Source organism: Penicillium mononematosum, assembly GCF_028829835.1.
Source record: "Penicillium mononematosum strain IBT 11891 chromosome Unknown utg000003l:1.0-8172316.0:1.0-8177699.0, whole genome shotgun sequence".
Lineage (NCBI taxonomy): Eukaryota > Fungi > Ascomycota > Eurotiomycetes > Eurotiales > Aspergillaceae > Penicillium > Penicillium mononematosum.
In genome coordinates, this window is record NW_026643273.1 from 5,751,421 (window position 1) to 5,773,558 (window position 22,138).

General features: G+C 48.8%; 8 protein-coding genes across 8 annotated transcripts; 3 read left to right on the plus strand and 5 right to left on the minus strand.

Moving 5' to 3' along the window:
* Positions 1–449: 449 nt before the first annotated feature.
* Positions 450–1,217, plus strand: N7519_007202 (uncharacterized protein; the record flags this gene model as incomplete). Its single annotated transcript, XM_057293978.1, has 1 exon — positions 450–1,217. One exon carries the CDS (start codon positions 450–452, stop codon positions 1,215–1,217), a length of 768 nt encoding a protein of 255 aa, XP_057148789.1.
* A 2,460-nt stretch (positions 1,218–3,677) lies between these two features.
* Positions 3,678–5,666, plus strand: N7519_007203 (cytochrome P450; the record flags this gene model as incomplete). Its single annotated transcript, XM_057293979.1, has 8 exons — positions 3,678–3,876; positions 3,947–4,079; positions 4,160–4,203; positions 4,248–4,350; positions 4,409–4,560; positions 4,623–4,870; positions 4,924–5,195; positions 5,270–5,666. 8 exons carry the CDS (start codon positions 3,678–3,680, stop codon positions 5,664–5,666), a joined length of 1,548 nt encoding a protein of 515 aa, XP_057148790.1.
* A 216-nt stretch (positions 5,667–5,882) lies between these two features.
* Positions 5,883–6,989, minus strand: N7519_007204 (ankyrin repeat domain-containing protein; the record flags this gene model as incomplete). The annotated part of the gene is made up of 1 exon (XM_057293980.1): positions 5,883–6,989. One exon carries the CDS (start codon positions 6,987–6,989, stop codon positions 5,883–5,885), a length of 1,107 nt encoding a protein of 368 aa, XP_057148791.1.
* Positions 6,990–7,514: 525 nt separating this feature from the next.
* Positions 7,515–13,044, minus strand: N7519_007205 (uncharacterized protein; the record flags this gene model as incomplete). The annotated part of the gene is made up of 5 exons (XM_057293981.1): positions 7,515–8,755; positions 9,433–11,934; positions 11,991–12,378; positions 12,434–12,482; positions 12,536–13,044. The coding sequence occupies 5 exons, from the start codon at positions 13,042–13,044 to the stop codon at positions 7,515–7,517; spliced, it is 4,689 nt and encodes a 1,562-aa protein (XP_057148792.1).
* A 2,209-nt stretch (positions 13,045–15,253) lies between these two features.
* Positions 15,254–15,553, minus strand: N7519_007206 (amidase signature enzyme; the record flags this gene model as incomplete). The annotated part of the gene is made up of 2 exons (XM_057293982.1): positions 15,254–15,422; positions 15,495–15,553. 2 exons carry the CDS (start codon positions 15,551–15,553, stop codon positions 15,254–15,256), a joined length of 228 nt encoding a protein of 75 aa, XP_057148793.1.
* A 298-nt stretch (positions 15,554–15,851) lies between these two features.
* On the minus strand, positions 15,852–17,975 carry N7519_007207 (CocE/NonD family hydrolase; the record flags this gene model as incomplete). Its single annotated transcript, XM_057293983.1, is given in 3 exon segments — positions 15,852–16,632; positions 16,790–17,631; positions 17,646–17,975. 3 exon segments carry the CDS (start codon positions 17,973–17,975, stop codon positions 15,852–15,854), a joined length of 1,953 nt encoding a protein of 650 aa, XP_057148794.1.
* Positions 17,976–18,922: 947 nt separating this feature from the next.
* Positions 18,923–20,374, plus strand: N7519_007208 (uncharacterized protein; the record flags this gene model as incomplete). The annotated part of the gene is given in 3 exon segments (XM_057293984.1): positions 18,923–18,999; positions 19,056–19,814; positions 19,828–20,374. The coding sequence occupies 3 exon segments, from the start codon at positions 18,923–18,925 to the stop codon at positions 20,372–20,374; spliced, it is 1,383 nt and encodes a 460-aa protein (XP_057148795.1).
* Positions 20,375–20,973: 599 nt separating this feature from the next.
* N7519_007209 (flavin reductase family protein) lies at positions 20,974–22,020 on the minus strand (the record flags this gene model as incomplete). Its single annotated transcript, XM_057293985.1, has 2 exons — positions 20,974–21,132; positions 21,262–22,020. 2 exons carry the CDS (start codon positions 22,018–22,020, stop codon positions 20,974–20,976), a joined length of 918 nt encoding a protein of 305 aa, XP_057148796.1.
* Positions 22,021–22,138: the final 118 nt, after the last annotated feature.

The window sequence follows — 22,138 nt, forward strand, 5'->3', positions numbered from 1 at the left end:
CGATACTCCTGAAGATAGAGTTCGGGAGTGCTGTTAGGGTCCGAGCCAATCCAGACTGTGCGAACTTGCTCGGCATTTATTGGCCAGCGAATGCCTGCCTCGTATTGACCATATGATCTCTGTATCGAGTCTTTCAGCCCCACTGCACTGCCTCTCTAGCTACTTTATCACATCCCTGGCGCATGGGTAGTATAACTGGAGTTCTACCGCTGCGGTAGCCTCGTTGTCTAAACCAGTTCAACTCCTATATAGTGATCATCTATTTTCTGGAGCGTTGCGCGTACTCAAAGAATATATAGAGCATATATATACTACCTTCTACCAAAAGGACGGGACGGATCTCTACCTCTCCTTCTCCTGCTCTGGTATATCGACCTTCTCATTAAGTGACCGGTACGCTGCTTATACGTGACTAGCTCTAAGCCTGGCACCAGCGCTGCAGACCAAGCATGCCCGCCAACCAAGTCGTCCAAGGCTTCAGTCTCACCAACCGATGGCTCCTCTACGCCAGTATGATGCTCGCTCCCGCCCAGTTCGCCGGTGGAGTGGGGAACAATGTCCCCACGAACGTGGGCTTCCTCGCCTACAACTGGTACACGCAAATCCAATGGTACCAGGCTGTCAAGGCGAGAAAGCTCCATGCGCTCTCCCTCCTCCCAGTCCACTTTAACTTGATCTACGCGATCAGTTACCTAGGCGGCATTTCGTCGGGCAATCTCTTCCTGAGCGTCCTCCTCGCCGTCGGCACGATCGGGGTGCTCATTCTCAATACTGTCTGTGCGTGGGTAAGCTGGGCTACGAACCAGCCAGAAGGATTCGGCGACTATCAATTTTTCTTCTTCGGGTGGAGGACCTTGAGTTACGGCTGGCATATTTTCACTCTGCTCTGGCAGATTGGAGACTCGATTGTAGTGTTAAACACGATTATTGTGGCCGGGTACTTGGTTCTCGTTGGGGGTGTAGACGCCGAGCGTGCCCGTAGGATTCCGTGGTACTGTCGCAGGTACCCTGCTATCCCGTTGGGGACAATTGCGATGCTGATATTTGCATGGCCGTTGATCCTCTGGGTGGAGCTGATTGTCCAGCGAAATCAGATAGTCTCGGAGACGGACATGGTTGCTGTCTGGCTTTTTGTGGCGCAGGTTGGCACATTGTTGATACCGAGCTGGTCCAGCATGTGTCGGCTTATACGTGGCTCAGAGGATTCCTCATTGTGAGCATCCTGCTCAGGACAGGCGTTTTGGTAGTTACTGGAGTTGGAGCGTCTGCCCTAGCACGCCGAGGGAAGAGAAAGCTGATGACTGAGCAGCTCACAGTATTTACCTAGGTAGTGAGTGCTTAGTGAGCCCGTGGTTTGATCATATCAAATGACTTGTACATGACGAAGGTTTTGGTAAAAATTGCGCTGAAACTTAGAGTTGCGCTGTAATTTTGATCTTTTGGTTCTTAATACGATATTTCTAATTAGGGCGTTACTGTATTGCATGGACCACTACCTTTCTCAGTTACAATCACTAATATAAGCTAACTGTTATCGCGACAAACGAGATCGCTGCTACCGAGTACAACAATAGCATTAGTATCGACTGGAGTAACTACCAATTCTCGTTATATCCTTGGTGGATTGGCTCAGTCGCCGAAGCTACTTTTCTTATTGAGTAGAGCGAACCGCAGACAAAATCATCGGAACAACATACGTGAGTACTTCTTTCTGACGCTAGTATGAATGGTCTAACAGGTTCCCGGCATGACGTTTTTAATTACTGCATCATTTATCATTCAAATTCGTCACAGTTTACGAGAGGAATCGCTTTGTTTGAGTGTTCGCACACTTGCCACTCAAGCTGTTGTCTTCGCTCTTCTTGGTGCATCATGGTTCTTCCGGGTCCTGTGGCCATCAAGCCGCATCCCCGCATTCTTTGATTCTCCTCTTGTGGAATGGTATCGACAGATCGGATGGCTAGCTGTGGATTATCTCGCATTTTCCATTGGCCAGGCGACTATTTGCTATATTACTTAGAGGCGTACTAATGGCAGAACTCATTCCCTATCAGGGGGAAGGGAGCCCTTGTCCTTAAGGTTCAATTATGCTATTTTACGATTGCTGGATTTTTGCTTTCGTTGGAAAAAGATTCATTGCAATATTTATTCACATATGTATTTCCAGAGATCTATTAAAACAATAATAGCGGTTTAATCTGCAAGAACTAGCTCTATCTCGCTGGAAGAGGGAACAACGATTTGAGGTCTGCCACCGTTATTATCATCTGTAAAGTCCAATCTCGTATTTTGACCATACCCCCTAGAAGTCACGACAGTATCAGCATGGGTCCCATCTTTAGTGCCCCAATCCCGCCACTCAATCGTTACGCCCTTAAATGCAAATCGGAAGATTGCCCCAGTTCTGAGAAGATCTGGGAACTCCCAGAGCTCATCATCCAAGGTGAATGACCCTTCCCAGCTTTCACTCGGATGGAGACATACAAAGTCTTCACTTTGAGCAACGTGAATCTTAGAAGATTGATCATTCACAAAACTGGGACAATAATCACCATATCTGCAGGGAATCCACTGTTCGCTGCCACCCTGAACCCGTCGATTTAATTGATAACTTAATTCGTCACGGAAGACATTGGTGAAGAAAGAAAGTAAGAGGACTGGCAGTGGTAGAATTGGTAGTATCGACACCGTGATATGTCACTTTGCATCGAAATTTCATGCTTATATCGCCGCGCTTCAGTTCTCTGGAGCAATTCTAAGTTTCAAGCGACACGCTAAGTATGGGCACGTTGTGTCTAATAGAACGAAAGCAAATATGATATGAGCGCTGATCAGGGGTAGAAAACTTAGCATAGGCTGTAGAAAAGTCCAAGTGGCCCCATAGCAAATACCAATAAACCCCGACCTTTCAAGAGGCGATACTCTATAGATGTGTCCTGACCACGACATCAACATTGCGTTCCAGCCGTGTGGCTCCCACATGGCCAGCTGTGCCAACACGGAAGATCACAGGCCCCACTGCGGAGGCCCCACAGGTACAATTATATTGTACTCTGGTTTCTGACTGGTTTCTGACTGGTTTCTGCACTGCCATCCCTTTGGTTCACCACGGGTGGGTCAAGCAAAGTCAACCAATGAAAACGCCAGCGGCAGCCGGCTTTGGCATCCGTAAGTGTCTTTTATGGAGTCTTGCCCTTGCTGCCATGATATCGAATGCATGTGGAGTATCTTGCTACTCTAGCGTCAGCTGGATAGCCCAAAGGGGAAAAAGCCAATGATTGAGCATTGATTTGGCACGGATTGACATCTTCGCAGATCAGTGCCCCGATAAGTTTGCTTTCGCTAAGCCGTCATATTCGTACAGGGGCAAATGCGGTCTAACTTAATTGTTTGGCAGTAGCAGATCCGTTCGCTTCACGGCCTTCGAAAAAGGGGTCGAGGCCTTTCGGGGATGCATAGCAGATATAGGAGGCTTGTGGTTCGTTCGGCGACCATTGAATGACGTCCTCGGCGAAAGTACAACCTTGGGGTGCATGAGCGCCGTGTGATGCACAAGGCTAAAAGCACCAGAGACTAATATGAGCAAAGCAGCCACAAGTGGGCCCGTACTCATGTGTGATTAGGACTTTCATTTTCCTTTCTCCAATTCCCACATTTACATTTTGTGGCCTGTCAACATGTCATTCAAGGCACTCTTGAACGCTATACTGGGACTGCTCACTTTTCTTATCACGAGAATATGGGTGAGACGCAAAATACCTCTAGGACCACTGCCCCCAGGCCCACAGCCTAAGCCAATCGTGGGTAACATTGCCGACCTGCCGCCTCCAGGTGTGCAAGATTGGATGCATTGGCTAAAGCATAAAGACCTATATGGTAGGCTCAAGAAGCTACGGTTGACTGTTATCTTTCTTTTCTTGTTGCTAATATGGAAAGGCGGCCGTAGGGCCCATCAGCTCCGTTACGGTGATGGGACAGACGCTCGTAATCCTTAATGATACACGGACAGCGTCAGAGCTATTACGCAAACGCGCCTCGCTGTACTCGTCACGACCGCATATGGTTTTCGCATCTGAAATGTAAGTTTACAAGTCCCTTTCCCATTTTAAGTCTAAAGAGTACAAATAGACTATTGGAGCTTACATTAACAGCTTAACAGGGTGGGTTGGGGCATGCGTTATCTATGCAACCATACACCCAACGGTTCAGAGCATATCGGAAGCTACTAAAACCATATTTCGGTTCAGAGATGGTCGTTTCACGGTATACTCGGCTGCAGGAGGTGGAAACCGATCGCTTTTTGTGGCGTGTTTTGAAAGACCAAGAAAAGCTCACGCAGCACATCCAGACGTCAGTGATTCCCCCAATACTCACAGTACAGGATATAGATAATAACATGATTAAATAGTGAGGCCGGAGCGGTTATTCTCAGGATAGCCTATGGTTATAGGGTTGAGCCGCACAACCAAGATCTACTGGTGAACCTTGCCAATGAGGCCCTTGAGCAATTCTCAATTGCTTCAACACCAGGTACTTGGCTTGTAGATTTGATACCGGCATGTAAGTTGCGCTTGAACATTTTCCCTCTTATCTGTTTACCATAAAAGCTGATTCCAATCCAGTGAAATATGTCCCTGCCTGGTTTCCGGGCGCTGGTTTCAAGCGAACCGCGCAGGAATGGAGGAAGAACCTTGAGGATGTTGCGAAAAAGCCTTACGCACTTGTTCAGCAGCGGACAGAAGATGGGAAGTACGAGCCATCATTCCTCTCCGATATATTTAGGTTAAATGGGATTCCATCTTCTGGATCAGAGGAGGAGCTGGTTGCCAGGTGGACAGCAGCATCGCTTTATGGCGCTGGCGCCGACACTGTATGCTACTCACCTGCGTCTTTATAATTGATACTGCTGCTGACATGTATTAGACCGTGTCTTCAGTTGGAACGTTTTTCCTCGCTATGGCATTGAACCCGCATGTGCAGCATAATGCACAGGATGAAATTGACCGGGTGATCGGGCCTGGGCGACTTCCCACGATAGCAGCTCGTGATCGCATGCCTTATGTTAATGCAGTGGTAAAGGAGGTCTTCCGTTGGCACCCTGCACTGCCGATGGGGATCCCACATATGTCGACGGCCGACGACATGTACGATGGATATTATATTCCTAAAGGTTCTATACTTATGCCGAATATTTGGTGAGTTGTCATATACGAGAAATCGGCCTGTCATGATCTCGTTTATAGGATCAATATTCTAACTTGCACAATAGGGGCATGATGCATGACCCCGCGCTGTATCACGATCCGATGGCCTTCAAGCCAGACCGTTTTTTGGAGATCGATGGCCGAGACCCAGAAATAGACCCGCACACCTTCGTGTTCGGCTTTGGGCGTCGCATCTGCCCTGGCCGGATTCTGGCAGACAACACAGTGTGGCTCAGTGTTGCAAAGTCCCTGTCGGTGTTCAAAATTAGCAAACCCATGGAAGACGGTACTGAGGTGGATGTAAAACCAGAATTCCAGCCTGGGGTTATCAGCCATCCGGTGCCATTCAAGCTACAGGTCACGCCCCGGAGTGCTGCGCATGAAAAGCTGATACTATTGGTGGAGCAGGAACATCCTTGGGAGCAGGGCGACGGGTCCGAGTTGCAAAATATCCGATGTTAAAGATCGTACTACACGTAAAGTTTCAAGGATTTAATTGTGATAGCATGAGGCATCAGTTTCGCTTTTCTAAAACTAGTTTTGGTCAAGAAAGTTATTCTATAGGTTGAAGCCTACGCCCGCTTGCCGTCGTGTGGAATACTAGTATAATATAGTACTACTAATATAATATAAAAAGGGAACCAATTTGAAGTGTGTGATATAAGAAAAGGTACCCAATCAATCCTCATCATCTTGAACCTCGTCATCCTCCTCTTCCTCTTCGATCTCGGTCTCGTCGGAAATAAACATACGGTGAAAAAGAGGCCGACGAGTGCCATCCCCGTCCTCCTTCGCCCAATTTCTCTTGTCAGTGTCAGTAAGTGCAGCCAAGGTCGCACCCTGAGACTCCAGCAAGTCGACCATATCCTGGTCACCCTTCATTTTAGCAGTGTAGAGTCCAGCATATCCGTACGGTGAAACATTTAATCCTCCATCAAGAAGAAGTCTCACCATAGACTCATCCTCACGTAGTATAGCTAGCTTCAACGCTGTTGCTTGCGGCCCCACGCCATGTTCGAGCAATACAGGGATAATATCCCGTCGATCATCTTTCACAGCGCGATATAACGGTGAAGGGGCATACAGCTCTGGATCAGCACCACGCCGAAACAGCAACTTTACTAGCTCCAGATTCCCGAACTGTACCGCAGTGAAGAGGGGCGGGTAGTCAACCTCCTTACTATGCCACCGGTTGCGACTATGTTGACTAATTAAGCATTGAACGCGCTCCCCATAGTAGAAGTTGGCCTGTGCACCAAAATCCAGCAAGACGGCCACGATTTTGGTATGGCCACCCTGGATTGCCACCACTAGAGCGTGCTGGATATTCACAACGCTCGGGATGCTGTATCCCTGTTGGAAGAGAGGGTGGGTAAAGATATCCTGACAGTAAGGATCCGTGGGGCCCCATCTTTCATTGTCTCGGGTTCTCCTTGGCTCGGTGTCTTCTTCTTCTTCTTCTTCTTCTTCTCCGTCGTCGTCGTCGTCATACATTTTTGGCGCCTTGTCTTCCGTTGCTTCTATCGCTACTAGGGATGCTTGAGGCTGGTTGCGGGCAGCATTCAGCCCATCCAGCAAACTTTCAACTTGTAAAAGGAGGTTCCGCTCAGCAGCAAAAGAGAGCGCGGCTCCATGCTTATACTGGCCGTGAAAGCAATACAGAAACTTGATGAGTGTTTTGTATAGATGACAATTGGTCCGGACCAAGGCGTAAATGTCCCTTTGGTGGCAAAAGCATGATGCGATGATCCACAGGATCGCAGTAGGTAGTTGGGCGAGCGCCATTATGGGAAAGTAGATGAATTCAATTTCGCAAGTGCATGTATGCGTAGGGGAAGTTGAAAATACGTAGAAGCGTATATTGACGATTTGGTCCCAGAGGCTCTAAGCCGTATGTGGTTAGCGTGAAAAGCGATGTTGATTTAGCAATGTGAGTATTAAAGAGGAGAGAGAAAGAAAAGCCAGAATGTAATTCTTTTCCAGAATGGTAGTATGTCTAGGAGAATGCAGTGTGACATCCAGATATGGACACAAAGGCATGAAGATGACAATAAGAAATCAGGGTAAAGTAGCCCCTAGGATCAAGAGGGATATGTAGACAAAGCTGACAGAAGAAATGTAAAAGAAAGGTATTAGATCACAAAAAGATTAAAAGAACCTCCTCAAAAGATGAAGGTATATAAGGAAAGATTGTAGGAAAAAATGCCGCGGGATGGATATCATGCAGAGGTCCCAGGAAGGGAACAAATCAGAAAGATGTACAATCAGAAAGCAAAAGCAAAACGGCGTACTCCAGCCCGACAAACCCCATCAAGACCCAGCCCCAATACCAGTACTTGGCCTGGTATTAGGAGCCGAAGGTGCTTCACTGGGTACGATACCAACCTTTGGATCGGGAATCTGGATGTCAAGGGACATGTACGCCGTCCGCCTCAAGCTCCAGATATGAACACCATCCTTAGCACCGACCTCACGATTCCAATTCTCCAGCCAAGCCTCAACATGCTGCAGCTGGCTTTTCGTCGCGGGACCATTGAGATCATCCCATACCCAACCAGTCAACAAACCCACCGCGCCATCAAACCAATTCCGAAAACTGAACGGATCAAAGGCCTTGATAATACCATCATTGACGGTAGAAATCACCCGACGGAACTCCTGCTCCGACAACAACGGATCCAGAATCTCAGGATACAGATTCGAAAACGTCGGCGCCAAATCACCCTTAATCATCCAGTCGCGCCGGATACGAATCACCCGCGTTGTCATATGCTCCCTCGACCCGACAGGCACATGGGGATTAACATGCGGGAAGCAAGGATGAGCCGGACCCCAAGCAAGCTCCTCCGCAACATCTGCCTGCGGCTGACCGGTATGCGAGGGCACAGAAGCAATCTGAGACTGGGAGCGGAGGGAAGTCTGCGACTGGGCGTGGCGGGGGCGATCATTCTGACGAGTGCCGTTTTGCGTGAGGTGGACAGCTTCGGGAGGACGCAGGTTCTCCGTATCGCGCGCTGCGCTGCCCGCGAACGCGGCGGCCATTTCGTTGAAGTCTTCGCTGCGGCGGTGTCGTCGCGGTAGGGCAATGCTAGTCCGGCCACTTTCTGTTTCCCCCTGGCTGCGCTCGACGAGCAGGCTGCTTGGGGATGGGGTTAGGCGACTGCGACGTCGCTCTGGGACGCTGAGGAGGGGATGGGCGTCGCGTGAGTGGCCGAAGCCTAGTGGGAGGCTTTCGTCGGATTGGTGTGGGCGGACGGTTATTGGGGTTATTCGTGGGACGTAATTGACTGGGTTTGCGAGCCGGACTGCTGGTGGGCGGAGAAGCGACGGCGGGCCAGAGATCGGGACGCACTGTCGCCGCTGGGCGCGAACAAATGACGGAGTTGACTCCACGGGGGCGCGATTGGTTGATGGCCCGGTTAGGAATTGTTGTGGATAACAGTGTGTTTCTTCCTCCCTTAGAGGTCTGGGGATTTTTAAGGACGCCGTTTTGAGGGGAGAAAGGAGATGGGGAGAAAGCGGAGATGGAGATCGGCCAAGGAAAAAGTGCCCTATGTGGAGGACATGCAATAAATGAGCGTAAAGAAAATAAAATTAGAAAAGAATTAGAAAAGAATTAGGGGAAAAGAAAGACGTTGGATTTGAATAGGTGAAACTCGAGATGAAATCCTGATAAATCCTTATAGAAGCTTGCTTGGCGTATATAATCCTTCTAAATATTTAACAGAAATAGGAAACTGGTGAAAAAGGATCTTACATCTTATATCAACAGACACTCGAAAGGGATACATCCAATTCAATAACAATAATATATATGCGAGCCGTTTGCCCCCAGTTTCACTGTGATTAATCGACCGTCCCTTGTTTCATCTCGGCTTTTATTGGGTATAGTATGCCTCTAGCAAACGCTAATAGACGTACTATTGCTTTATTGTACAATGACGAACTGCATTTCATTTCAGTCCAGGTCTCGGCTGTGCTCGGGATAGCCGTCTTACTTGCTGCATAGAGCTTGTGTAGGCGGGTAAAAATATGAAAATATACATTATCAAATAGAGATTATAGACATGGATGCAATAATAAATCCTTCATAAAGTCGTGGGAAAGGCACATTCGCCGCGGCATGTAATAACAACACCTAGTTAAAAAACACAAACAAAGGGTATCGAGTAAAATGAGTGAGCCATGATTAGGCACTACAGCTTTCGATTCGCCGAAGCCTGCATACGCCGCATTGCCTGACGGTGTAGATCCGTCATGTTGCCACGCTGCATGCCGTCTGCAATGGCATCGCCCAGCTGAATAGACGAGGCGTCGCGCATCTGCTGCACAGAATTCCATGTACTGCGCCGCTGGTCGGGGGGACTGACCGGGCTGAGGGGCTGGGACTGGATGGCCAAAGGATCTCTTTTTTGAGTGATATCTTCGCGGACCGATTGTCGCCACGCTGCCATTCTTGATGCAGACCGGTTCAGCTCGGCGGGAGCTGGCTGGAAGTATCCAGGGGATTGGGCAGCCTCGAGGTTGTCCAGTGTTAATGCAGATGGGGACTGCACAGTTTGGCGTTGGAGCAGGGCACGCCGCTTGGAAAGTGGAATGTCGTCGTCGTTGGGTTGGGCTTGTTCGTGTTCTATCTCCGTTTCTTCGGGGATGGAGAGCGGTGGTGAAATCGGGGAGACAAGGTGGGCCATTTCAGGTAGGGACTGGCGGGATAGGTTCCGTGCGGCCCAGGGATCGAAGCGGTCTGATGTTGACGACATGCGGTTTCGGACCATGTTCTGGCGGACTGCGAGGAGAGGAGGTGGTCCGTTCCAGCGTGGTGATGGCCCTGTTTCTTTGGGCTCGTTGGGAGTAGTGATTGTCAGCAGGGGAGTCGATGTGCTGCGCATCGACGCCAACCCCGATTCCCGAGTTGGAAGAGGGCCAGAAGATGATCGAAGCATGTTGACTGAAGCTGTCGAGTTGTTCCGGCTTAAAGTTGGATTCGCTTTGGTGAGACCTTGGGGGCCTGTCCGCGTCTTGGATTGGGGAATATCCGGCGAGGGTAACGGTGAGACGTAGGCAGATTGTTGATTTTCCATATCATCAAATTCAGGTCTGTTCACGATTGGTGGTGGTTGTGCAGTAAGAGGCGTCTGGAGAAGACCGCCTACATCGACAAATGCTGCAGTCTCGCAAACTTCCTCTGAGTCTTCTGCCTCCGGTTCAGGTTCGGACTCAATTGGCTCCATCTCAGGAGTTTCAGCATCTGCGAGATGCTTGGCCCATTCGTTTGTGCGGTACGAGTGAATCACTCGTGATGTTTGCTCAGGGATGCATTTGACGGTTGATGCATCCAGTTTCCTGAGCACTTTGATCTCTGGCTCAACCTTGGGCTCGGGCAAAGATACAACTTTCGATTCAGGGATAGACTCAGCTTTAACGGTTTTAGTAGTAGGAGGTAGATCTTCATTGGTCTCGTCCACCTTCCCCCCTTCAGTATCGTTCAAAGGTGATGGCTCCAATGTAGCTGTGGACTTGACTTCCTCGGTCTTCCCTGAAGCATCTGGAATGTCTCCTTGAACATCTGTTGCGGGGGTTTCCGGCGATTGGGGCTTCTCTGACACTTCGGAAACGCCAGAATTCTCAGAAGAACTGTCGGCAATAACAGTGCTCTCGACGGGAGACACCTGCTGAACAGGCTGGCTGACAGTGGTATCTTCGGTGATCACTTTCTCGGCGTCTGTTTGGGCTGTGGCCATATCGAAACGGAGTCCAGCATCTTGGACAGTTGGTGAACCAACATTTGACATAATCTCCGCATCCGCGGAGTCCTGCTCTGGAGCTAGCTCGGCCTTAATTTCTTTCTGCGTTTGCTCATGGTCGTGAACATCCGCATCCGAGATAACACTCGGACAACCAACGCTCACCTCATGGAGATCATCCACGACTCCCCGTACAGAAGAACTGGCATCATCATGAGCCACCAGATTCTCCTGAGACTGTGAAACAATCACCACACCGTTGCTGTTCCGCCAAGAGAGCCGGTTCAACATTTCTCTGCCAGAAAACCGTTTGGAGCGCGGCGTACCAACCTCCGAGCCGATTTCAGCACCATGCTCAGAGGAGTCATCATTGCCCTCACCAAGAACATGAGTAATAACAGGTGTAGTAGGTCTCGGGGTCTTTTCTTTAGATTGACGCTCCTTCTCGGCCCCCTTTTCCTCATCTGCATCCCGTGACTGACCCTGCTGGGATGAATCCTCCTCCGGCACAGCCTCGAGTTCACGAGCATCGTTTTCACCCTGACGGTTCTTCTCCTTGTCAGAGGCATTACCAGAAGCATTCGGGCTGGGCATCTCCTTCAGCTCGATATCACCCTCCTTGCCGTTCTCAGATGACTCGAACCCATCCGACCCCCGTCGGGAGTCACCGACAGCAGTCTCCGAAACCGAGACAGTCTTGCCATCCGGCTTTCCGTTTCCGTAAATGAGTTCCCATTCAGCGCGGTCTTGGATGTTCTTTTCCTCGAGGCGGCGACCGACTTCGGCATCTTCTTCTTCGATCTTTCTGGTGCGTTCCCGGCGGGCATTTTCTTCCTTGGCTCTGCGTTCCTTGATGAGGTTCCAAAGTCTGACCTGGGAGATTACCCCGAGAACAGCAATAATAATAGTGGCGGCGAGCTCAACACGAATACCACGTGTGACGGGATAGGTATTCGTTCTGAGAGGGAAGGCGTTTTGGTTCAATCCTAGGTTCGTCAACAACTAGGAACAGTATGGAACCCAAAAGAAATGTTAGACTTACCCCAAATATATAACCAGAACTCTTTCAGTCCAGCTCTGCTGTAGCAATCAATCCCAAGAACCAGGGCAGTTGCACCGGCGAACGACGTGCACCCGATCAGCCCGTATGGCCGTGTATAGTGGCTGAATGATAGGGAGTAGAATCCCACGGTAAAGGCAATGATCATGCCGGCCTTGGGGCCGCCCTCGGTAAGAAGACCGCCGGATTTCAAGGAAAGGAGCCACATGCTCAGACAGAAACCGCCCAGAAGACAGCCCAATCCCTCGCAGATTTCTCTGAAGACGAGCGATAGGCCACCGAACACAGCGCCGGTGAAGAAGGCGGCGACGAGATAGCCGCCCTGCACGGCGTTGCTGACCGGTGGGCTCATTACATAGATAATGAGGACCTGTATTGAGATTGATTAGTTCCGTTCTTTACTACTTTCCAAGTATAAAACTCACGGTAACTCCCAAAGCGCTAAGGAGTGCAGTCGAGAGGAAGATTTGGACCCTTTTCTTTTGTTAGCAAAAGATATTAGCATCCAAGAGTCGAAGAATGAATACCATTGTTTGCGGACACCAATGAAAGTCAGAACAGCCCCCAGTGCTATTAATATAAATCCCCCAACACCCCATGCCGGCGTGATGGTCGGTTTGATTGGCAGACCGCCAGAGTAGGTTGGTCTAGAGGAATTTGCGGTTTGCTGCTGAGAAGATGGAGTTGTTCCGTCGAGCGAGGGAACAGTCGAGGTAGCAGAAGCAGCAGAAGTCGTCGTCGTAGCATTGGTCGTGGCATTGGTTGTAGCAGCGGTCGAGCTGGTAGTCGAGGCAGTAGCATCTGTCGCTGTAGCTTCGGTAGCTGTAGATGCATCGGTTACTGTTTTTGACGCATCTGTTTGAGTTGCGGTTGTAGCCTCGGTAGCATTCTCAGTTGTAGGATCCGTTTCGTTTTCCTGTCTAGCCTCAAGGTTGGCGCCTCCAATATCGCGTCGTCCCGGGCCTGAAGTTGGCGCTGCCAATGTCCCCAGTAGGAACAGGGAGACTATTAAGGTGAACAGCAAAGACCACCGCATTTTGACTTAGCGAAATCCAATTGATTCTCCGTAGAGAAACGTCCTTGGTTATGGTAAGACCAGCACGTCTTTCACATATCCCTGTTAGTCACACGGTTCGCGCGCGAAATCAATATAGACGGGAATACACGAATATTAATAATTAATAAAAAGAAAGGAATTAATTGACGTGGCGCCAGGGACGCATTATAGGGTAAGGGAGAAAAGACAGCAAAGACTAACGGAGTAGCCCTAAGCCTACATATAAACGAAAACACGTAAAGACCTGGGAAAAGAACCATATTTTGAGTTTATTAGCACAAAAGATGGACTGAACGAGGAATCTAAGAGGACAAGAGAATATTTTAAAGCGCGATTGTACCTGAACTATCTACTTTTGTCCCCACCGATCGAGGAAATTGCCGATCGAGCCAGCAATCATCTTCGATCAACTGGGACCAGCACTGGCACGGACCAAAGAGGAGAGAGAGAGAAGATCCCCATCTCCATATTGTGGCTGAATTATCTTTTTTCATTAACCATGGCTCTGTTGGATTATTTGTTTTTCTTTTTCTTTTTTTTCTTCTTTAAGCCGTTGAACAAAGCATTGCATATGCAAGTGAGCTGTCATTTCATCCCTGTTATATGGTTGGTAGTTACTTCGTACACCGTCCTTGATATTCAAAGTCTACAGATTGCGGTGAAAAAAAAATAGCAGACTCAGTTCTTACGGGTGGCGCCGCGCTTTGACTATCATAGGCGATCTATCGATTCTACAAATTTGGCGAAGATTTGACGAATTTAACTTTGAACTTTGACTTGACCAATCTCACCACCATTGTCATGCAGATACCTGCAGGTCCAGGCCGTGTTAGCCATATCAGCCCATTGTTGACTCGCAAACGCCCCCTCCGCAGCGACGTGGTTGGGCCGCTAATTGACAATGCAAGGAGTGCATCTGAGACAACAGTTATCTTAATTTATCTTCGGTCCGGTTCACTCAATCAGCGATATTGCGGCTTCTCCACTGGGATCTGACCCCTAGCCGATCTGCCTATGGGCTGCCATTTCCAGTTTGGTGTGCCTGGCATTGTACAATTGTGCACTTGTACGGAGTACTTCGTACTCGGTAATCCGTACAATCTTTGCGGGACTGTCGGATGTGATGGATTGTGACATGATTAGGCTGAAAAAAAATATACACTGGCGTGTTCGTGTTGGCATTCACATGGTGATTTCAAAATAATAGAGCTAGGCTCGTTTGATTTGCATTTCTTTACATTTTCCGTCCTTGCTTTTTCTTTTGACTCGGAACGGGAGACGCTGGATTTATAATCCTGGGGCCCGTAGCTGTCTGCTCCCGTATGGACTAGATATGCACGGATTATGGAGTATATGGATAGGGAAATGTCTGCGAGGTGTTCCTAGCAGGGCCCCCTTTTACGGGGTCAGCCCAGAATCACTGACTCGTATTGCAGATCACGTGTATGGTGACTAATTTATGGGATGCGAGCCACCTGGGCAGGGCTTCCGGACATTGCGCAGCTTCCATGATTAGCATTAAATCATGAACTGTTCCATTCATCATTGCACTACATGGGAGGAATGAATTCATATCTACTGCCCTCCAAAGAATTTGTGCAATTGATACATTCTTCACATTCTGTCGTTAAAGGTCCAAGTCTGCTGACAAGACAATTTCATCTATTTCCTTAAGCACCAGTTTGTGGACTTGTGGACTTGCCAATGGGATACCTACCTAGGTACCTGAGGATACCTATATGTAATGATCTACCTGAACATACTGTCATGGTTGTCATCCAAATTACCGGTCCAAGGTGACGACCCGTCCAAGACATTTATATGTTTTATCGGATCATATTAGTTATTATTTTGATTAATCAACACGGCCAGCTTAGTCTCTCTCTCCCATCCTCAAGTTTCAGTTTCATGAGACATTCATGCAGAACTGGCCAACAATTCTGCTCTGGAGTTTTCCGACCTTGCTAAATAATGGTTGAAAACGAGCTCCTTGGAATTAAGTCCGAAGAATAAGCCACTTTCTTCACCCATCCACAAATTGGCTTACCTTGATCCTCAACTCTGCTTTCATCCCAAGTCGACGTCAGGGGGGACCTCGGCCTCGATTGACTGTACTGAGGCTGCCGCCAAGTTTAAAGCCGCAGAACACGTTGGTCACTCCCTCGATCCCTTGATTCCGTCTTCCTTTTCACGGATATAGCATCGGACCCTTAGCAACTGGTTCCAGTGTACCTTGTTCCTCCATTTCGGTGATCATATTGGCCAGCATCAGATCGCATCCTCGCGCTGCACCCAGGCTGATTGTGACGGGCAAGTACTCTGTCTTTCCACTCTTGGTGCTATTAAATGGGACCTCGCTAAAAGAACAGGAACAGAAAATGGTAGTCAGAGAAAATTCGTATGCAAAGGAGGGCCAGGACCTACCCTACCCACTGGGGACAACCAGATCAGGTGTGCCCGCATAGACTGTAATGTTGCTATCGGACATGCCCCAGAACGGAGGGCTTGGAGGGCTAGAAATGCAATGCCAGCACAATATCCTGCACTTGATATGATGGTGCTGGAATACTTGTTCTACTAGACGGAACAACAGAATACTTTTTCGCTGCACGGTGTCATCTCTCAAGTCAATTGGTTGATATTACCACTTTACTATTTTATTTCAACACTGCATTGTGTCCCTGATCTTACGACAAGCCTTCGTCATCCAAGTCGATATTATAACTTGATGTGGACAGATCTGAATGGGCAGTACCAGTCGTACATTGAGCAGCATTTCCGGCAGCCTAACTAGATATCACAGGGATGGTGATGGAGCTGACATAGACATCACCTGTAAAGACACGATTGACAACACCTTTGTGATAGGATTCGTCATATGCCCGTTCAAACCCAGGGACTCTTCCTCTTCCCTCGGCTGCAGAGATCTCGACGCGAAGTCGGTATCCAGCAGAAATGCGTGCAGTAGCAGGCATTAATTCGACTTCAATTGGCACTATCTCGCCGGGTGTAAGAGGGAGAGCATCCTTCTGTCGATGTGTGTGCCAAGGGCGTTCCGCCGTGCTCAGTTTGGGGTCAAGAGCTCGGTGGGAAGCTTTTAGAACCCCCCATGTCAACGGAGCCACTGAACCAGGCTCACGCGTCCGATATTGGACTTCTCGTTCGCCGTCAAAGACGCGGACAGCGACGAAAACATCGGCATCTGTGGAGGATGATGACACCCATAGACTTGCACGGAAATGGCCTGCGAGTTTAATATCCTCTTTGAGAGGCTCTGGATCGAACACAGCCAAAGCAACATCCTCCACAGGCCCGCCAACGTCTGCAGAGTATATGGAAACACCCTTGTCTCTCGGTGGAACGTCAGAGAGGCGCCCGCCAGGATTCTCGCCACTAGCGTCAAGGAAGAATTTCCGATACTCAGTCCCTTTAAGGGGCCAACTATCAGATTCGCGCCACTCAAATCCACCATCGCCTGTTCGGATAATTAGGCGCACTGGCGGTGGCTCTTTCTTTGGCTTTTTCCCCTTGAGGTGTTCATCAAAAAATTCCTCCAAATCGCATTTGCTGTCTTGGTACATGTAAGATGTATAAGAAGCGTTCCCAAATCAATAGCCTCTTTGATTTTGAGGGTATCTGCGCAAATGATTCGAAGCCAGCACGAGAGTGAATCCAAGAAGTCTGGCTGACGGATGTGATAAAGGGCACATTGATGCGTGCGTACTCGGCCGACATTAACGCCTTTCCGTGGTAGTACGTGTCGTCCCAAGGGTGACTGCGTAACCCCCCAACGAAGTCGACAGCGGCAGACTCAGGGTTCTTAGCAGGCCCCACTGTATCCTCAAACCACCACCGGCGGTAGTTGTCGAGAAGGATACCACCTTGGTATGCTAAGTCCCGGTAAGCATCCGCATCAGAGGCCAGTGGTGCAATAGCTTTCAGGGCGGGAGGTTGTAGAGCAGCGACATTCCATTGGATCGTTGCATTATATGATGCCCCGTACAATCCAACCATGCCATTGCTCCACGGTTGTTGAGCAGCCCATTGAATGGCATCGTAATAGTCTTCTGCCTCCTGTCGCGAAAATGGGTCAAGCTTCCCAGGCGACTTGCCCACACCTCTTCCATCCACACGGATGACAACGTATCCGCGAGGTACCCAGTCGCTGCTGTTGGCGCTCACACAGCTTTCCGAGTACCGCATGTAAGGATGAATCGGAGATCGATCCTTTTCATACCAAGCTGCTTCACGTTCCTCGCTGTCGTTGTAGTCGGTCTCCGTGTGTATAGAACCGATTGTGAATGCACGACCATAAATGCTCAGTCTCAACAACACTGGGTAAACACCCTTGTCGACAGGATGAAAGACGTCGGCCAAGAGATAGGTTCCGTCACGGAGTGGCACCGGGACATCTCGGATCGCTTTGATTCCCAAAAGACCCCGCCGGGTGTGGTTACGAGCTTCGGCAGCTCCACGGAATCGGCGGCCTAGCTGTTCAAAGACTGTCCTGACAGAGGGCGATTGTTCAAAATCCTCGACGCTAGTGGTGAAGATTATCTCGTCTGCCTGGGGTTGATGACGTTCTTTGCAGTCTCGTCAATCACGACACCGTTATGGAGATCAGCTTCTCGTCCCAGGCTCAGAACGAAACGTGCCCGGTTTATAGTTTCAGGAAGGAGAACGTCCACTACCACGTTGTCGGCACTATTGTGAAGAGATGCTAGCGTCAGAGACGAGGCTGCCTTCGCGACACCAATAGTCAATTTGCCGATAGAGAAAGTCACATATTCTCCCTCCAGATAGAGGAATTTCCCGTCATTTCCCGTTACACCTTTTTGAGAAGTTGTTCGGTAGCTCAGACCAATAAAGGGGCCGTCATTGAAGTGACCGACCAAGACTTTGGTGCTCATCGCTGTGTTGACAAATTGGTTTTCAGTGGGAAGTTGCAGGTACCAGGTGATGAAAAAAGGATAAAAAGCAGTAAAGCGAAGATGCTGGAGATGTGGACAATTTCAATAGGGAGTAAGTAGACCACTATATATTTGCTCTCCAGTACGTGCTGTCCCAAGCTCCGTATCCAACTCTCATAATTCCCACCGCACATTGTACACCAAGTTATCCCTGGTTCTCCAATAGTCTACAATCAAACGGTGATGATTCGCTATACCGGTCTGTTAATCCCGAATGGGAAATAGGCCGCCTTCAGTCCACCTCTAGTCAGGACCTCGGGAGGATACAAGTCGATTATTCATGTAAAAGCAGTAATTAACCACAATTTTTAATATATGGCTAAGTTATATTAGAGGTAATTAGACTATTCTATTTGTAGTCGTAGTCTCTAGTCAATAATTCAATAATTAGATAGCATTTCATATCATATTACTCTCTACTAGTACTTCCTATATTACCTCAGGCTCCATATCGAAAGTTCCTAGATTCCATACGAACATATTCATTGAATTTTCGCATTATGTCTGATCGTCCAATTATCCCTCTACCCAAACGGTGCACAGGTGCTTCTATCCATGCCAAGTATGTGGAGACTGAGAGACTTTTCTCCGCATTGTATGTATTATGCCGCCATACTGGTCTATTCATCCGCTGTTTCGAAAAAAAAAAAGAAATAGGCCGCATTCATTCAGGAATATACAGGAACGTGTCGATATTGCGGTCAAAGGTGAATAAAGATATTCCGCTGGAAAGAGATGACAACCTTGGGGCATTCCAGTGTATGTTCATGGAGTATAAAACTCAACATCAGTCGCAGGACGTGAAATTCTTTTTCACTCAGCGACTTCAAAGAATTTCTACAACTACTGTTATCAAAGTTTTGCAATACTCCTTGTGATTTGTCACAATGGCTCTGAATAAGACCACGCCATATGTCCTAAAGGATACGTACCAGTATCACGATGGCTTAGGAAACTTCATCCAGTGAGGGAATATATACCGATTACGACAGAACTTTCATTCTAATGCACCTTTGTCAGGTCTGAGACATACCCGGGTGCTGTACCTTTGGTCAACAACCACCCCCAGTTCCCCCCTTTTGGAACACGCTCGGAGAAGATATCTGGAACCTCATTCGTTGGTCCCCGACACAGGAACTTGCATACATATCTATATCGTGTGCGACCGGCCTTTTTCCACGACGAATATACACCATACAACCATCATCTCGAAACTGCGAACCCATCTCCTGCCAAACATCTGACGCCGAATTCATACAACTGGCCGAAGTTCCAGTTCGCCCTTGATCAGGATTCCGACTGGACAGAACAACGTCTGCTCGGCAGCAATGGAGATCCTGCCAAAAAAGAGGGCGTTTCCATCTGGGTCTTCAACATCAACAAGGACATGGAGCCAAACACTGTTTTCATGAGTTTAGATGGCGAGGCTCTGATTGTTCCATCAGTAGGCGCACTGGACATCCAAACCGAGCTTGGAAAGCTTCTTGTCAGGCAGAACGAATTCGCCGTCATCCCGCGGGGTGTCAAATACCGAGTGACACTTCCTGAAGGAAAGCCTGCTAGGGGAGTAACGCTTGAACTCTACCAAGGCCACTTTCAGCTGCCAGAGATGGGCATTATTGGATCCACTGGGCTGGCACACCAACGGGACTTCCAGATTCCCGTGGCGTACTTCGATGGACAGTTCGTGGAAGACAAGAACTCGCGCGACGGTATCGTCGCAAAGGCCAACAATGGGCCTGCTTGGACTATTATCGCTCGCCTCAACTACCAACTCTGGTCAGCCGCGCAGGAGACTACTCCCGTTTGATGTTACAGGCTGGCAAGGCAACCTTTACCCGTACAAGTACGACGTTGCTCGCTTCAGCTACCTTGGAAACCTGTGCTGGGATCATCACGATCCTTCGCTTTTCGTTATCCTCACAGCACCAGCATACGGCAAAGCCCCTGGCACGGCTGTTGTGGATTTCGCCGCTGTGGGACCCCACTGGGAGGCATCGGAGGATACTCCATGGGTGCCGTGGTACCACCGCAACACGATGCAGGAATTCGTCTTCCCCATAATCAATAACACGGACCCCAAGTTTCCGTTTAATCAGGGTCGTGATTGGGCCCCGTTCGGTGCGTGGCTCAATGGGTCTATGATACCCCACGGGGAGAATGACGAAGAGTACAAGCACTGGCAGGAAAAGGACACATCTAGACCTGGCAGGCTGCAGGACGACGGCATCACCGCCGGTGTTATTGAAACCGAAAGCCCTCTCCGATTGACAGATTGGGCCTACAACCAGGCCGGAAAGAACTTCAAGAATCAGGTCTCGGCTGTTTTCCTTGAATAGGTCCAGGGCCTAACTACCGTCGCCCCTTAAGGTGCTCAGTAATCTGAGCCACATAGCTTCGTCACAAGTATAGTTCTTATATTGCTTTCTTTTCGTTGCTTTCGTTTGTCGTAACTAGAGCCATTCAATCGAATACTCTTATTTTTTTCTACCCGTAGTAATGAATACGCAAGAAATATGAACCTCTCTAGATTAATTCCAAACCCCTGTACATACCGCCTGGAATTAATACGCTAGTAGTGGTAAATCTCAGCGTCAAATCTGCTCGAAATTTCCATTGAGACTCTTAGTAGGATTCAATCGTCCGGCAATTGTCTCTACCAGCACCAGCTTTTTTTTTCCTGCTTGTTTTAAATGACATGTCACCTCTATAGCACAAAAAACTCTAATCATAAGAATAAATAGAAAGAAAGAAATAAGGCATGGCCCGGGTTCCTGAAGGCCTAATGATAAAAATCCCCGAATAGTACTCAACTCCCAAGAGGATTCGAGAAAATGAGGGATACCCTTGGAAGTATAAAAGACATCATTGCTAGCCTACTTTAATGCTGTGATAACAACCCGCTATCCCAAATAGTGCTTTGTCTCTAAACACAGGCCTAGGCAGCACTCCTTTCTTTCTGTTCCCTTTCTCTCTTCAGCTTCGCATAACCCTCCAAACCGCCCACATCGAGATCAAAATCCGGCCGTTGCAGATCAAAGACTTGAGTGATCCGGCCATATGAGATGCCACCTAGCCTGCTCACTGGCCGCAAGATCTGTGGCTCTGTTAGCTTGCTTTACTTGTCCACCAGATTTGAGCGATGTTTGTCAGAAGTGGCAAAGTAATCCAAATTGAGCTTTGCAAAACAAAAAGAGTAGAGGGTACAAGGTGGGTATCAACTGACCGAAATATCCAAAGATTTTCCGTCGGGAGTGAGGGCATCCTCTCGTGCCCAGAAGTGAGTGGCTTCTACGAGCTGCAAAGAGCCCGATTTAGTTCCGGGATTCAGTCTGCTAGTAAAATTGCGCACGCTTTCCAGCTTCGCCTCGATACTGAAAATGGATTCCTTCGCTCGAGGAGGGGAAACCGTTTTAGTGTCGTACACGGGTGTCAGACCACTGATATCCCATTCTGAAGCACCGTATGGGGCATTGGCGCTGGAAGCGTTAACAGCTTCGATGAAGCCTTCGCTTACAACATTGATGACGCATTCCCCAGTTTCGAGTAGGTTACGCAAAGTGTCCTTTGCCGCACTGATCGGGCTTGTCACAGCCAGCGCGATGACCGGCGGATCAACATTGACGAACTGGAAAAAGCTGAAAGGTGCCAAGTTTTCGGTCTTTCCGTCACGGGAGCATGTGGATACCAAAGCGATGGGTCGTGGGACGATTCCGCTCACGAGCAATTGGTAGTTGTTGAACAATGTTCGATCAGCGGCATAAGGATCAATAGATATGTGTTTCGTGGGATCTGCGGAAGCCTTGGCCGATGTTTTGTTGGACCCAGAGCCACATACCCAGTCTGGCTCCGGAGGTTGAGTGAATTGAACAGTGATGGACTCATCAAACACTGGCCGAGAGGCCTCGGCAATTTTGAAATTGACACGGCGAGTTGCAGCCTTCAGTGTCGCTTCCGCTCTTTTGGGATCGTCGACGTTGGCCATGCCAAAGTTGGTATTTAGCAAGATGGAGACGGGGAGGAACCTTTTCGGACGGTGCGTAGGGATAACGTAATGCCAAAGAAAAAGACATAGTCGATAAGTGTACGTGATATAGGTGGGG